The sequence below is a fragment of the Amyelois transitella genome, chromosome 26 (genome assembly GCF_032362555.1).
Source record: "Amyelois transitella isolate CPQ chromosome 26, ilAmyTran1.1, whole genome shotgun sequence".
In the NCBI taxonomy this organism is placed as follows: domain Eukaryota; kingdom Metazoa; phylum Arthropoda; class Insecta; order Lepidoptera; family Pyralidae; genus Amyelois; species Amyelois transitella.
The window spans coordinates 5357454-5371687 of NC_083529.1; the positions used below are offsets into that span (position 1 = coordinate 5357454).

Below are 14234 nucleotides of genomic sequence, written 5' to 3' on the forward strand. Positions count from 1 at the left end.
TGTAACACTGACCAATGACAATCAAACACACCTACAGCAAATTATAAATACAGATAACATGTTTTTTAACTTATCTTTGAATAAGTGATAAGAAAATTTTAGGGATCCGCGGACTATATAGAATGAAATATGAAAAAAAATTGTACATACATACTGACAGGCCACGTTCAGCTGTTTGGGTTAATGATAGAATTGAGATTCAAATAGTGACAGGTTGCTAGCCCATCGCCAAAAAGAAGAATCCCAAGTTTATAAGCCTTATATGGGACAAATTACAGAAATTGAGTTAGCCTCGAAGTAAGTTCAAAACTTGTGTTACGAGATACTAACTCAACGATACTTTATTTTAGAATTTCTATATACTTATATAGATAAACATCATAGACCCAGGCCAATCAGAGGAAGTTCGTCTCTCATCATGCCCTGGCTGGGATTCGAACCCGGGACCCCCGGTGACACAGACTAGTGCACTATCGCTGCGCCACAGGGGCCATCAAATGAATACCTACAGGTCAAACTGAGAACCATCTTTTTTGAAAAGCGGTTTAAAATTAAAAAAAATCTATCATACTAATGAATTCATTACATACGGGACCATTCTATTTTTTTTAAACTGTCAATGAAAAGTAATTTATAAATCTTTGTAAATTTTATTGATAACAGGAAACATAACAGATAATAATTGTTGTCATTCACTTGTGCATTCGGTGCGGTGAATAAGCACAACAGTATATATATTGAAATGAGTAATAAAAATAAAGTTAAAAAAGAAAACATTAGACAAGATGTGAAAATTCAACAAAGGAAAAGGGGTTATAGTGTGAGTACGACATTTTTATACACATACTTACAAACATACATATTATTACATCTCTATCTCTTTCAGGGTTTTAGTTTAGTAACAATAATAGAGATTACAATTAAATCAAATTAAAACTAAAACTTCAGGGTAGACAGAGCCAGCAGTCTTGAAAAGACCGAATGGTCATGTTCAGTTCAGATGTATGTTTATTATTTTTTATTTTAAATTTTTTTACTTTATAATTGTAAAACTGGCTAGGCTACACTCACGTATAACGAATATTAAATACTGCTTTTCCCGTTCCCGTGACAATTTTGGGAAATCACGTATTACTGCACCCCCAGGCCTAATAAGAAATGTACACGCCAAATTTTAAATCTGTCATGACCTAACCTGTTCTTATTTTCGGCACATGAATTGGTATTAAAAAAAAGCAATGATTTACATTTGAATGTTATTGCTATTTCATACACAGACACTGTTTATACATACATATTGTCACGCCTTTTTCCCTTGCGGGGTAGACAGAGCCATCAGCCTTGAAAACACTGAAAGGCCACGTTCGGCCTGCATAGCCTCATGTCGGAATTGAGATTTAATTAGTGACAGGTTGCTAGCCCATCGCCTACACGAGGAATCCCAAGTTAATAAGCCTATCCCTTAGTCGCCTTTTACGACATTCATGGGACAGACATGGAGTGGTCCTATTATTTTTTCTGTTAATACCGGAAACCACACGGCATTTAATAAGGTCAATTATTTCTTACAGGCTGCATTAATAATTTTACCAATAATTTTCGGGGTATTAGCGGCGGTATGTTATTCTGAATATTTAGAACTATCATCGGTTCCCGATATGCCCCGAATGGATTTGGATGCTTGGTGGGGTCCAAACGACACAAGGGACAAACAAGATACGTCTATAAGGCCTTATAGGGTTGTGTTCTCTGATGGGGTAAGTTTATACATACATATGGTCACGTCTATATCCCTTGTGGGGCAGACAGAGCTAACAGTCTTGAAAAGACTGATCGGCCGCGTTCAGCTATTTGGCTTAATGATAGAATTGAGATTCAAATAGTGACAGGTTGCTAGCCCATCGTCTTAAAGAAGAATTCAAGTTTTTAGTAGCCTTTTACGACATCCATGGGAACGAGATGGAGTGGTCCCATTCTTTTTTCGTGATGCCGGGAACCACACGGCACTAGATTTTCTAAACACATATGGGTGAAACCGGGAGGAGGAAGAATGTCATGAGTACCTATTCTCTATTGGGATAAAGGTGGTATATGAGCAATTGAGTTGTCTAATAAAATACATACATACATACATACATATGGTCACGTCTATATCCCTTGCGGGGTAGACAGAGCCAACAGTCCTGAAAAGACTGAATAGCCACGTTCAGCTATTTGGCTGAATGATAGAATTGAGATTCAAATAGTGTTTGGTTGCTAGCCCATCGTCTAATAAAGAATCCCAAGTTTGTAAGCCTCACCTTAGTCGCTTTTTACGACATCCATGGGAAAGAGCTGGAGTGGTCATATTCTTTTCTTGTATATCATATTATTCTCTTGCTGTTGTATTGGTACCGGGAACCACACGGCACAAATTATAATGAAATAACAGTTATTTATAATTAATACGCACCGTACCTAGCTGCTAAGTAGGGTACCATTAAAAATAATGATTAAAATACCTATCTAAAACCTTAAAATTCTATAATATAACACCGTATTAACCCTATTTTATTTCTAATGGTACCTGAGAACTAAAGATAAGAAAAGCCTCGTAAAATATATCCTCGATAATACCTGCTTTAACTGGGATAAACCTAATAGCATTATATATGCAGTGGCGGCCGTAGTCAGATTGTTGCTTCGGGCCGCCAATTTTTTTGGTGCCCTTTAATATTTGTTACATCAACTACACTCACGCTATATCCCAAAAGTGATCTAGTAGACATAACATTAGAATTATATTTAACCTTTTGTCAACAGCATTAAGATTCAACTTCTTTCCCGGTGGGAAAGGCAGTGACTACATATTTCTTTTTAAGAGTACTCTTGATTATGTGCTGATTTTCATCTTAACATTCTAAATTTGAACAAAGTATATTCAATTAGGGCCATCCCCTTCTAATGTTCCCACTTACACTCCCCTTGTATATTTGATTATTAAAACAGTTTACATTATCTCAGCATCATATACATATGTGCTTTTAGAATCTAATTGTCATTCCTGCTCATTTTGTTATCCAACGTAGTTCTTTTATGTATAAAGAACATATGACGTCAGGAAATGTACTATATAACAAGTTAAAAAGTAAAAATATAAATTAATTATTCTGTATCTTTTCTTTGTATATTTAAGTTCTTTTTATAATGTTTAACTCTTGTCGGTGGTGTTAAGTAGATTTTTTCCATTCATTTCTATTATTTGTACTTTTTTTAATTGACTTTTATAAATATAAACACGATTTTGACGACCATCTTTAAAAAATTCAAGTTATGCTTACCTGCCGAAATTCTCAAAATCATCAGCTAGACAAACTTCAGCCCTCCAAAAGACAAAACATTTAATTGTGATAAACTTTAGGGAAACATTTTATTTACATCGAAAATGTTTTTTGCTTTCTTCAAAGCAAACGATTAGTAATTTAATTAGTACGATTCATCAGAACTTAAGGCGCCCTCACCTTAATCACCTCGCTTGCTGGTAACACTCTAAGGCCGTCACTTTATATTCTAGGTACCTCCTTACTAAATACAAGATCAAAGTTACACTGTGTTTGTGTGGTAAGGTATTCTGTTAGTTTACATAACATAGCCTGCTTTGTTAGTAAGATCAAAACAGATTTTGAAGGTTCGGAATATGTACATTGTTAGATAAGGTATTATTACTTGGTACAAGAGCAAATTACGTCTTTATCCTTCAGAGTAGACAGAGCCAACAGTCCTCAAAAGACTGAAAGGCCATGTTCAGCTGCGTGGCTAAATGATGGAATTGAGAGTCAAATAGTTGCCTATCGCCTTAAAAATTAATCGTCAGTTTATAAGGCTGGGAAGCCATTGTCATGCCATTTCATTGACTTTTACAGTCTGTATGGTAAGGGAAGCAGCTGACACATGAACATGAAAGCATTCATCGAAATATCTTGCCGTTATTCTATTTTTGTAGTCTTATCGTACTAAGTGCCGTGTGGTTCCCGGCACCAATACAAAAAAAGAATAGGACCACTCCATCCCTTTCCCATGGATGTCGTAAAAGGCGACTAAGGGATATGCTTACAAACATGGGATTCTTTTTAAGGCGATGGGCTAGCAACCTGTCACTATTTTAATCTCAATTCTATCATTGAGCCAAATAGCTGAATGTGGCCATTCAGTGTTTTCAAGACTGGTGGCTCTGTTTACCCCGCAAGGGATATAGACGTGACCATATGTATGTATGTATGTTATCGTACTACAAACGACAAATATTCACCAAATCATGATTTGCCAGGCGGCGGGCGTAAATTTCCGGTGTCCGGGGCAAAAATATTTTTCAGTGGACTCGCACAAACTACAAAATAAAGAGTGATTTATCGCTCTGTACGTAATCGGAGAGAAAAATACGGTTTTGAAAATCCTAACTTACTCCTGTTTTCAATGGATTTAAACAAAGAACAATTTGACAGGGATAATGGTAATTGAGAAGAGTAGGTAGCAGGAGAGGTGACGTTTGGAAATCCTTCTATTTTCTCTCAATCGGAGGGGTGGGCAGATATTACTAAGAATTAGATTTAAAAGTAAAATATATTTTCTATTGCCAAACTTTAAGGATTGTCTTTCGCTTTTTAGTTTTAAGTCCGTTTTTTCTTATCTTTGGCCCGTCTGTCTCTCTCTCCAGAGACAACCCCAATTTATTAGGACCCAGAAAAGGTTAGCTGAGCACAGCGGACCGCCGTGTGATTATACCTTCGCCCTGCATACCATGACCTTCTTAAGAATTAAGTATAACTTAGCCAAATCGGTTCCGTGTGGTTCCCAGCACCAATTCAAAAAAGAATAGGACCACTCCATCTCTTTCCCATGGATGTTGTAAAAGGCGACTAAGGGATAGGCTTACCAACTTGGGATACTTCTTTAGGCGATGGGCGAGCAACCTGTCACTATTTGAATCTCAATTCTATCATTAGGCCAAGAATGTGGCCATTCAGTCTTTTCAAGACTGTTGGCTCTGTCTACCCTATGTATGTATGTATGTTAATCAGGAAAATTCGACATGAAAGTATTTACATTACAGACATTTCTTTATCTACGTTGTAGATAAAGAAATGTCAGTACTACATCTAATTCAAGATCATGGTCGTAAAGGCGCACCCCGGGCTCCTTTCAAGAAAGGTGAGGATGTAACCGGGATTAACGACAGGAAGAAGAAGAAAGAAAAAAAGTATAAAGGTGAAGTGGCAAGTAGAAAGAAGTATTCTTGCCCCCCGGCGAAAAAAGCCGATTTATGTAATATGAATGTGCATGAAGCGAAGGAAGTATGCAGAGATCGTGGCAAGTGGAATTAGGTAGTCTCTGCCTACCCTCCGGGAAAGAGGCGTGATTTTATGCATGTATGTATGTAATAAAAAGGTTCTAAAACATTCCTTTCCAGTTACTACAAGACCTTCAACAAAGACACGAGAGGTACAGAGCAGAAACCAAAGGAAAGAAAAGCCTTACAGGTGTGGCCTGGACCTACGGCGTACATTCCGACAGTTTGTCAAAATTGTTCGACCACTGGCTTTTCAAATACAAATATGCTGAAAGAGTGAAGTTCCTGAACCAATATGACCATTTCTTGACGAATATACAGGGGTTGGATGTTCATTTTCTACATGTGAAGCCGAAAGTTCAGAAAGATATTAAGGTAAGGCTCAAAAAGTGAGGGAGTTTTGAAGGTTATCATTTAGCATACGATGATCCCCCTCTATGTCATCCATCCATCTGGTGGAAGAATGCTCAGAATGAGAAGACTTATGTGCCTTTGACCATGTATCCTGGATTGAATGAGTCAGGATTTTACACGAAGCGACTCTTTTACCTTACCTTCGCTACCTTTACAGGTAAACCTGACCGGTGTTGCATCAATCATGGTTACACATCCAGTTGCCTGAATGTGCAGGTTTCCTCACGATATTTTACTTCACCGTAATTTCATGAATTTGTTTTCCTCATGATAGCATAAGTACTCCTGCTTAATAATTAGCTGTTTTCTACAAAACCTGATGTATCAAGAAAAATATGAAGGCACTTATAAAAATTTAAGATTTTTCAAAAGCTTTTTAGTTTTCCTCACGTGTCACTTTTTTATTCAGTATTGGATTAGGCATTTGTCTTCCTTCTCACCTGATGGTAACTGACGACGAAGATGAAGATAAGTGATGATGAAGATTCTCCAAAAAGTGACATCATTAGAAAGCAGAATATTTTACTGGTCTTTTTGTTTTAGGTGGTACCATTGCTCCTTCTTCATGGTTGGCCGGGGTCAGTAAGGGAGTTCTACGAAGCCCTACCGTTACTGACTAATCCAAGGTCAGGATATGACTTCGTGTTTGAAGTGATCGCTCCCAGTTTACCTGGATTTGCGTTTTCGCAGGTAAATTTGGTCAAATTATAAAATGAAAGCTGAATCGTAATGGATCTAATAGTTAATTAGAAAATGATCCTTAAGTTAGATGATGCATAAAGGACATTTTACATACATACATACATAAAATCACGCCTCTTTCCCGGAGGGGTAGGCAGAGACTACCTCTTTCCACTTGCCACGATCTCTCCATACTTCCTAAACATTTGACATTTTACCTTAATTTTTTTTTACTTACTCTTTTTTATTTCATCATCTCTGTATCAAAGATGGTACGTAATTTATCATGTCTTCTTTTGGTATGTAAAGACAAAGAATTTCCAATTGCAACAATCCATACAGATCTTATTAATAAATAATTACAACGATCCACTTCAACATTATAAAAAGGTATTATATAAGGGATATGCTTTCAAACTTGGGATTCTTTTAGGCGATGGGCTAGCAACCTGTCACTAGTTGAATCTCAATTCTATCGTTAAGCCAAATAGCTGAACGTGGCCATTCAGTCTTTTCAAGACTGTTGGCTCTGTCTACCCCGCAAGGGATATAGACGTGACCATATGTATGTATGTATGTAAAAAGGTATTATCTTTCAGGCATCAGTCAGACCTGGTTTGGGAGTGCCCCAAATAGCAGTTATAATGAGAAATTTGATGAAACGCCTGGGATTCCCTCAATACGTCGTTCAAGGCGGAGACATTGGCCATGCTATTGGATCAAATATGGCCACTCTGTTCCCAAATGAGGTCTTAGGCTTCCATAGTAACATGCTGATAAATATACAAAAGAAAACTGTTCTGACATGGGCTTTGGGCGCTATTTGGCCAACATTCGTGGAACCTAATTACACTGATCGCTTGTATCCTTTGAAGAACCATACGGAGTTCTTCTTAGAACAAACTGGGTATAGCCATCTGCAGTCTACGAAGCCTGATACTATAGGTAATAGCTATGATTCGACTAGACCGCCACCAAAGGGAAGATCTTCCGCCAGGCTAGGTGTTATGCCTGGGGAACCGCGGCTCCGACGATGTTGTGTCGGAGGTTGTATATATGCTCCAATCCGTGAAATCTTGCTTGTGCGATTTAGGTTTTTCGCTGTTTTTGACTGATAGCGTCGCACACCTTTAACCCTTCATTTACCCCACAGGCGATTTATTTAGTTTTTTTAGTCCTCGGCTTTTCAACGATCAGTATTATGTAAGTGGGTTATTTACACGAAGTTTCTTCGTGTTATTTTCATAAGTAGGAATTCCAATCAAGCTTGATTCATTTATTAGGGTTTTAGTAGGTTTAAGTCACACAAAACCGTCAGTATAGCTTTTCGTAGCTAGACGGGAAGGCGTCTTTCCGCGCGCAAAAAGGGGCAGGGTTGATGAACGCACGATAGTAGTGAACACATAACTGGATCTGACAAGTACATGAAGTGGCGAGAAGAAAGATGTCAGATGCCGAAATAATGCTGCAGAAAGTGCAAAGATCATTATATTCTATTAAGATTCATTTTAAGAAAATAAGAAACTTCTATAATCATAAAGCTCGTGCGTCGAGTGCATGCCTATGTCATATCGTAAAAGTCGACTAAGGAATAAGCCTATAAACTTGGGATTCTTCTTTTAGGCGATGGGCTAGCGACTTGTCACTATTTGAATCTCAATTCTACGAGTATCGTTAAGCTAAACAGCTAAACGTGGCCAATTGGTCTTTTCGAGACTCTCTGTCTACCCCGCAAGAGATATAGACGTGATAATATGTATTTATGTATAATCATGATATAATTCCAGGTATTGCCCTACAAGATTCTCCAGTAGGTCTAGCGACCTACATTCTAGACAGGTTCATGATCTTCACAGACCGTAACAACAAATATGATGATGATGGTGGACTCACCAACTATTACAATATGACTGATCTTCTTGACAATATCATGCTGTATTGGGCGACCAACTGTATAACCACATCTATGAGGGTGTACAAGGAAAGTGTCGTCACTTTAGAACTTGAAGGGAAATTGGCTAAGTACGTAAACATTATTACATGTTAATAGATTAAGGAAAGCCTACAAAACAATAAACGTAATTTTATAAGCAATTCTTTGGACGATTTTGATAAACAGGTAGAAACGTGAACATCCTACTATTATTATGAATGCGACAGTTTGTGAGTATGTCAGTGTGGATGTTTGTTACTCTTTCACGCAAAAACTACTGAACCGATTACGATGAAATTTGGTTTGTAGGTAGCTGAAGAACCAGAATAACATATAGGCTACTTTTCATCTCGGACTTCTCGAGGGATTGATTCCACGCGGACGAAGTCGCGCGCAGCCTCTAGTATCTAATAAATAGGGAAAAAAGGAAATAGTAACACCCAAGACTGAAGTAATAAAAGAACTTGTGATATCGGCAGATAAATGATTAACAAAAAATAATCGAGACGTATGTAATTTCTTACATACATCTAGTTACGTCTATATCCTTTACAGGGTAGACAGAGCCAACAGTCTTGAAAAAATTGATAAGCAACGTTGAGCTGTCACTGAGATTCAAATTGTGGCAGGTTGCTAGTCCATCGCCTAAAAGAAGAACTCCAAGTTTATAAGCCTATCCCTTTGTCGCCTTTTACGTCAACGAGGTGTCGAAACGAGGTGGTGTGGACCTACATATTTTTTCTTATTAGTGACGGGAATCCACGGCAGAAATGTCATTTCTAAACACTTAAGTTTTAAAAGTCAGGAAGCTTTTTTGTGTTTATTTACTATTACACATACAAATATTATTCTAAAAAAAATAAAAATCCTTAATGAAACGAATTTGGAAGAATGAATTTTATACATAACTAGCGACCCGCCCCGGCTTCGCACGGGTGCAAAATTATAAATGTTATTATACATACAAACCTTCCTCTTGAATCACTCTACCTGTTACAAAAAACCGCATCAAAATCTGTTGCGTAATTTTAAAGATTTAAGAATACAGACAAACAGACTAAAATAGCGACTTTGTTTTATACTATGTAGTGATAGTGATAGTGATTATAATTTTATAATTTTGAATAACGATAATTATAATTTCAGAATACCAACACCGGTACCAACTTGGGGTCTGCGTTTGAAAAACGAACTGTTTTTCCAGCCAGAGTTCACCCTTAGATGGAAGTATCCCAACCTCCTTGGCACCACCACTCTGGATCACGGCGGCCATTTTGCCGCATTTGAACTGCCGGAAGAGTTTACTGATGATGTATTTAAGGCTGTCAACAGATTTTTGGAGTATAGACAGAGGAATTTTGTGGAATAAATGTTTTTGCTTTGTATATTTTTTTTTATGTACAAATCATCGCTTACCATACAATGCTTGTTTACCTGCTATTACATCATCCTACTTATATTATAAATGCGATAGTTTGTGAGTATGTCAGGATATCAGTATGGATGTTCGTTACTCTTTCACGCAAAAACTACTGAACCGATAACGACGAAACTACCTATTATTAACTACTTTATATCCCGGAGTTCCCGCGGGATTGATTCCACGCGGACGAAGTCGCGAGCGGCCTCTAGTATGAAACATTGCTGAAAACATACGTTCTTTCTCCTGGCGTTAGACCTGATAACATCCTCACCTTCCTGGAAAGAAACCCGGGATGTCTTTTTTTGATCACGATCATGGATGAGTCAGGTACAAGGAGCAAATCCCATCTGACCTCCGCAAACTCTGCAATATGGAGTTAGGATTGCGAAGAAGTAGGTATTTTAAGAAATCACCAAGATAACGAAGTTGCACTTAAGTAACTTAACTGCTTATTATTGAACTAAGTCGATTACGATACAAAACTCAAAATAAGCAAGGAAGCACAATTTAAGCCCCATAAACGAGTTACATTTCAATTCGTCAGATTTACTGGGATAATGAAAAACAAACCATAAATAAACAAGTTTAACTCGACGCGCGCTGTAATCGTTGAAAACAAGGAGCTGAGAACTGAAAGGAGGTTGAGTCTAAATTTTGTTTTTTTTTTTTAAGTTTATTTTTATTTTAATGTGTTTTAACTTTCCTGCAAGAATTCATTGAATTTCTTGATATTGAAGTCTTATTCTGGGTATGTATCAGTCTAATTGTAACCAATGCTCTTACTGTGACGGAATCCGTAAGGGAACCTGCATTATAAGGAAAAGCGCGCCAGTCATCTTCAGTAAGGTGATGTTAGAACGAAGACTATTGTCAGAAGGAAAAAGAATGAAAGATAACAACTTTAAAAAAATTTGTATTTTATATGCTGTAGTGCAATTTGTTACCACTTCTTCTACGCTTACGCTTTGGAAGCGGCAGTAAACTTAGTTTAGAGTAATTTATTTGACTTCAACCAATGTCGTGAAACTAAAATAAATTTTTGTTTATCTACGTTTGGTTATTTTTAAAAAGAAAAAGCAAACAAAAAATAAAAACAAGAAGTAAACGAAAACAAAACTAGTTTATACTTGAGTCTCTTCTTGAACCCTTATTATTCTAACGCACTTTACAACTAGTTGCAATATCCATTTGCATCTAAGCTTCTCATTTGAAATCGAGTCAGCGTGACTAAATCGAGTTACTAGCGTCTCCCGTCCGCCGCGTCCGCAACTTTGGCTCTGCAAGCCCTTTTTCCCTCTGCGTTCGTTTTTTGAAAACAGAACGCGGCGTGTTCGGTTTTATTCGAATTGAAGTCAAATATCGAATGGAAAAACATGTGTACAATGACCGTTGGTTTTTGTGAATACGTTTTTGAAATTATTATTTTTTAATTAGTAATCTTTATTTGCTTGGAGTGTTGACCAAAATAATTCCCCTTACATTTAGGTACCTTTTCATAACCTCACATTGCAGCAATCATCACCTTTAACTATGCCTCCATTATTGATTATCAATTTTAACTTGAATTATATATAAATCCATACTTTTTCATAAGTTACCTTTAATACCTTTTTTTTAAATAATAGAAAAATAATAAAAGAATTCTAAACAATTGATTGATTGAGATAGATTTGTTAATTATATAAAAGAGGATTAACTGATTGACTGATTTATAATATTAACACGATTCATACTGTAAAAGAATGTGGTCTAGAAATGCACTAAGAGAGAATTTCACGGATTTCTCTCATATTAATCTATTTCGTAGAACAATTCACAATAGATATTATTTATCTATTGAAATGTCAAATTGAACCCATCATAATTTAAATGGTCAGACGACACACTCAAGTCGGTAGATTAGGCCCAAAAATATTAATAGTTTTGTCTCGAACTCAACCCGTATTCCACAGAGCAGAGACGGACATACAGCTGATTCAGTATTCTGTGCCGTAATATAGCCATTTTAACAACTATTGTGATCTGATACTGAACTGAACTGTGTAATAAGATTACCTCCAAAAAAGAAATTCTTAAACGAAATTTAGAATTTTCGGTCTAGCAAAAGGTCGGACCGAGAGACTCAAAACCGAAGATGAAGCTAGCATGAAGAGAGTCATGAATGTGGATGAAGCGAAAGAAGTATATAGGGATCGTGGCAAGTGGAAAGATGTAGCGTCTGCCTACCCCTTCAGGGAAGATTCATGTATGTATGTATGTCTTTTTGTAACACAGTTTTATGCCAGCAGTGAAGTGAAGAAGTACCTGGTTCTATACCCGGTCAAAAAAATTAATAACCTTTTTTAATTAGCACGTAGCCTTATCCATCGGTCAGGTAAAACATTTTATAACAATTATTATGAAATATACTGCTTGTCTAAAATAAGACGGATAACTCGTAATTCTATATTTCAGTTTACCAATAAACTGATTTAGTGGTAAACGGGTTGGGTTGCAGGAAGGCTGTCATAGACATAGATTAAGATAGTACACGGTCTATCTTAATCTTTTGCAAAATTTTATGTTACAAAAACATTTAAAAAAATATATGTTTTATAGCTAAGAACAACTACAATGTACACTGTATGTACAAGTAGTTAGGTTTGAATTATAATTCATAGTATGCGTGATAATCTTGACGCAGTTAAAATATCGTAATGATAGTAGAGTCATCTCTTATTACAGCACACACGCAATTATATACATTATTATTTATCATTATTATTGGATATATTTTTAAATAAAGACAAAGTTATAGATGACGTGTGTTAGTTAGCCCGCGCGAATTTAGCGCTACCTAAAAAAGCATACATGTTTTTCACAAATCCCACGAGTATTTACCTGTTATACTTATGTATTGTATTAATCTGGATATGCTGTGTGGTTCCCGGCACCAATGTAAAAAAAGAATAGGACCACTCCATCTCGTTCCGTTCGGATGGCGTAAAAGGCGACTAAGGGATAGGCTTATAAACTTGGGATTCTTCTTTTAGACGATGGGCAACCTGTCACTATTTGAATCTCAATTCTATCATCGAGCCATAAAGCTGAACGTAGCCTGTCAGTCTTTTCAAAACTATTGGCTCTGTCTAGCCCGCAAGGGATATAGACGTGACTGTATGTATGTATGTATTAATCTGGATAACAGGTACCTTTGTCCTTCTCCAGACGTAAGATATAAAATGCAAAATTTCAAGATTAATTCCGTAGAGAACGCGTGAAGAGGTCAAAAAAAAAAAACAAACTTACTTTCGCATTTATAAAAATAGTTAGGATCTAGTAAGATCTAATCTATGTACACACGGTACAGCTCCGGTGCTATCAAACGCCATATTTATGTCAAAACACGAGTTAACATTTACCGGATTTATTCCGAGTCGTGATTCGATTCAGCGCAGACTCGATTATGTCCGTTTGAAATTTCAAATGGGTACTGAGATTTATTTCATTTATTATTATTTATACATACTTGTATTTTTATGTTTGTTTTCTTTGGTTTTTTTTTGTGTGTTCGTCATTTAAATATTTTTTTACTTTTTTTCAGTAAATCCATGAATAGTGAAAATATGTATTTCTGGTACTCAGCCGGGAAAGCCGCGTCATTTTTTAAATTTATTTCGTTAATATTCAGAAATGTGTCGCATGTATGGCAGATGTCCCGAGTAGTTTCAGCACGGCAATAAAACGAAACGAACGAAGTATTAGACCACTCTATACTATTCCCATGGATGTTGTAAAAGGCGACTTAGGGATAGGTTTATACTTGGGATTCCTCTTGTAGGCGACAGTCTAACAACCTGTCACTGTTTGAATCTTATTTCCATTATGAAGCCGTAAAGCTGAACATGGTCAATTATTATTTTCAAGACTGTTGGCTAATATAATATGGTATACTAGCTGTGCCCGCGACTTCGTCCGCATGGAATAGTTATCATTGCAGCTCTCAAATGTTGAATAATTTTCCCCGTTTCTTTTTTCACATTTTCAATTATTTCTTCGCTCCTAAAACTTGCTGCGTGATGTTATATAGCCTAAAGTCTTTCTCGACAAATGGTCTATTCAACACAAAAATAATTTTTCAATTCGAACCATTAGTTCCTGAGATTAGCGCGTTCAAACAAACAAACTCTTCAGCTTTATAATAGGTTAGTATAGATTTTTTTCTCTTGGTGTTCATTCTGTTTTCATTTTCATATTTCCCGAAGTGCGTATTATGACCATGATCCTGGGTTTAGTAAGTTTTAAAAAGTTGTTGCATATTATTTCTTCTTTTCAACATTACATGCGCCTCTGTAAGCAGACTGTAATTTGTGGAATAAAGACAAATATAAATAAATGTGGCGAATTTAAAAAATTACGAAAAAAATGCCAAAGAATTTATTAAAAATATCCGAAACGCAAGAGATTTCTCAGAATAT

General features: G+C 36.5%; 1 protein-coding gene across 1 annotated transcript; it reads left to right on the top strand.

Annotated features, from left to right (window-relative positions):
* Positions 1 to 668: 668 nt before the first annotated feature.
* LOC106132024 (juvenile hormone epoxide hydrolase) lies at positions 669 to 9739 on the top strand. The gene is made up of 7 exons (XM_013331326.2): positions 669 to 820; positions 1572 to 1757; positions 5447 to 5701; positions 6284 to 6430; positions 7021 to 7366; positions 8209 to 8443; positions 9501 to 9739. Exons 1-7 carry the CDS (start codon positions 743 to 745, stop codon positions 9721 to 9723), a joined length of 1470 nt encoding a protein of 489 aa, XP_013186780.1. The 5' UTR covers positions 669 to 742; the 3' UTR covers positions 9724 to 9739.
* The last annotated feature ends 4495 nt before the right edge of the window (positions 9740 to 14234 follow it).

What these genes read in the sequence shown, in the direction of transcription:
- LOC106132024 (XM_013331326.2), top strand. Translation starts at nt 743, where the DNA reads ATGAGTAATAAAAATAAAGTTAAAAAAGAAAACATTAGACAAGATGTG. An exon ending in GGGTTGTGTTCTCTGATGGG is followed by an intron (nt 1,758 to 5,446) that starts GTAAGTTTATAC and finishes ATTCCTTTCCAG; the next exon opens with TTACTACAAGACCTTCAACA. An exon ending in CTTGAAGGGAAATTGGCTAA is followed by an intron (nt 8,444 to 9,500) that starts GTACGTAAACAT and finishes TTATAATTTCAG; the next exon opens with AATACCAACACCGGTACCAA.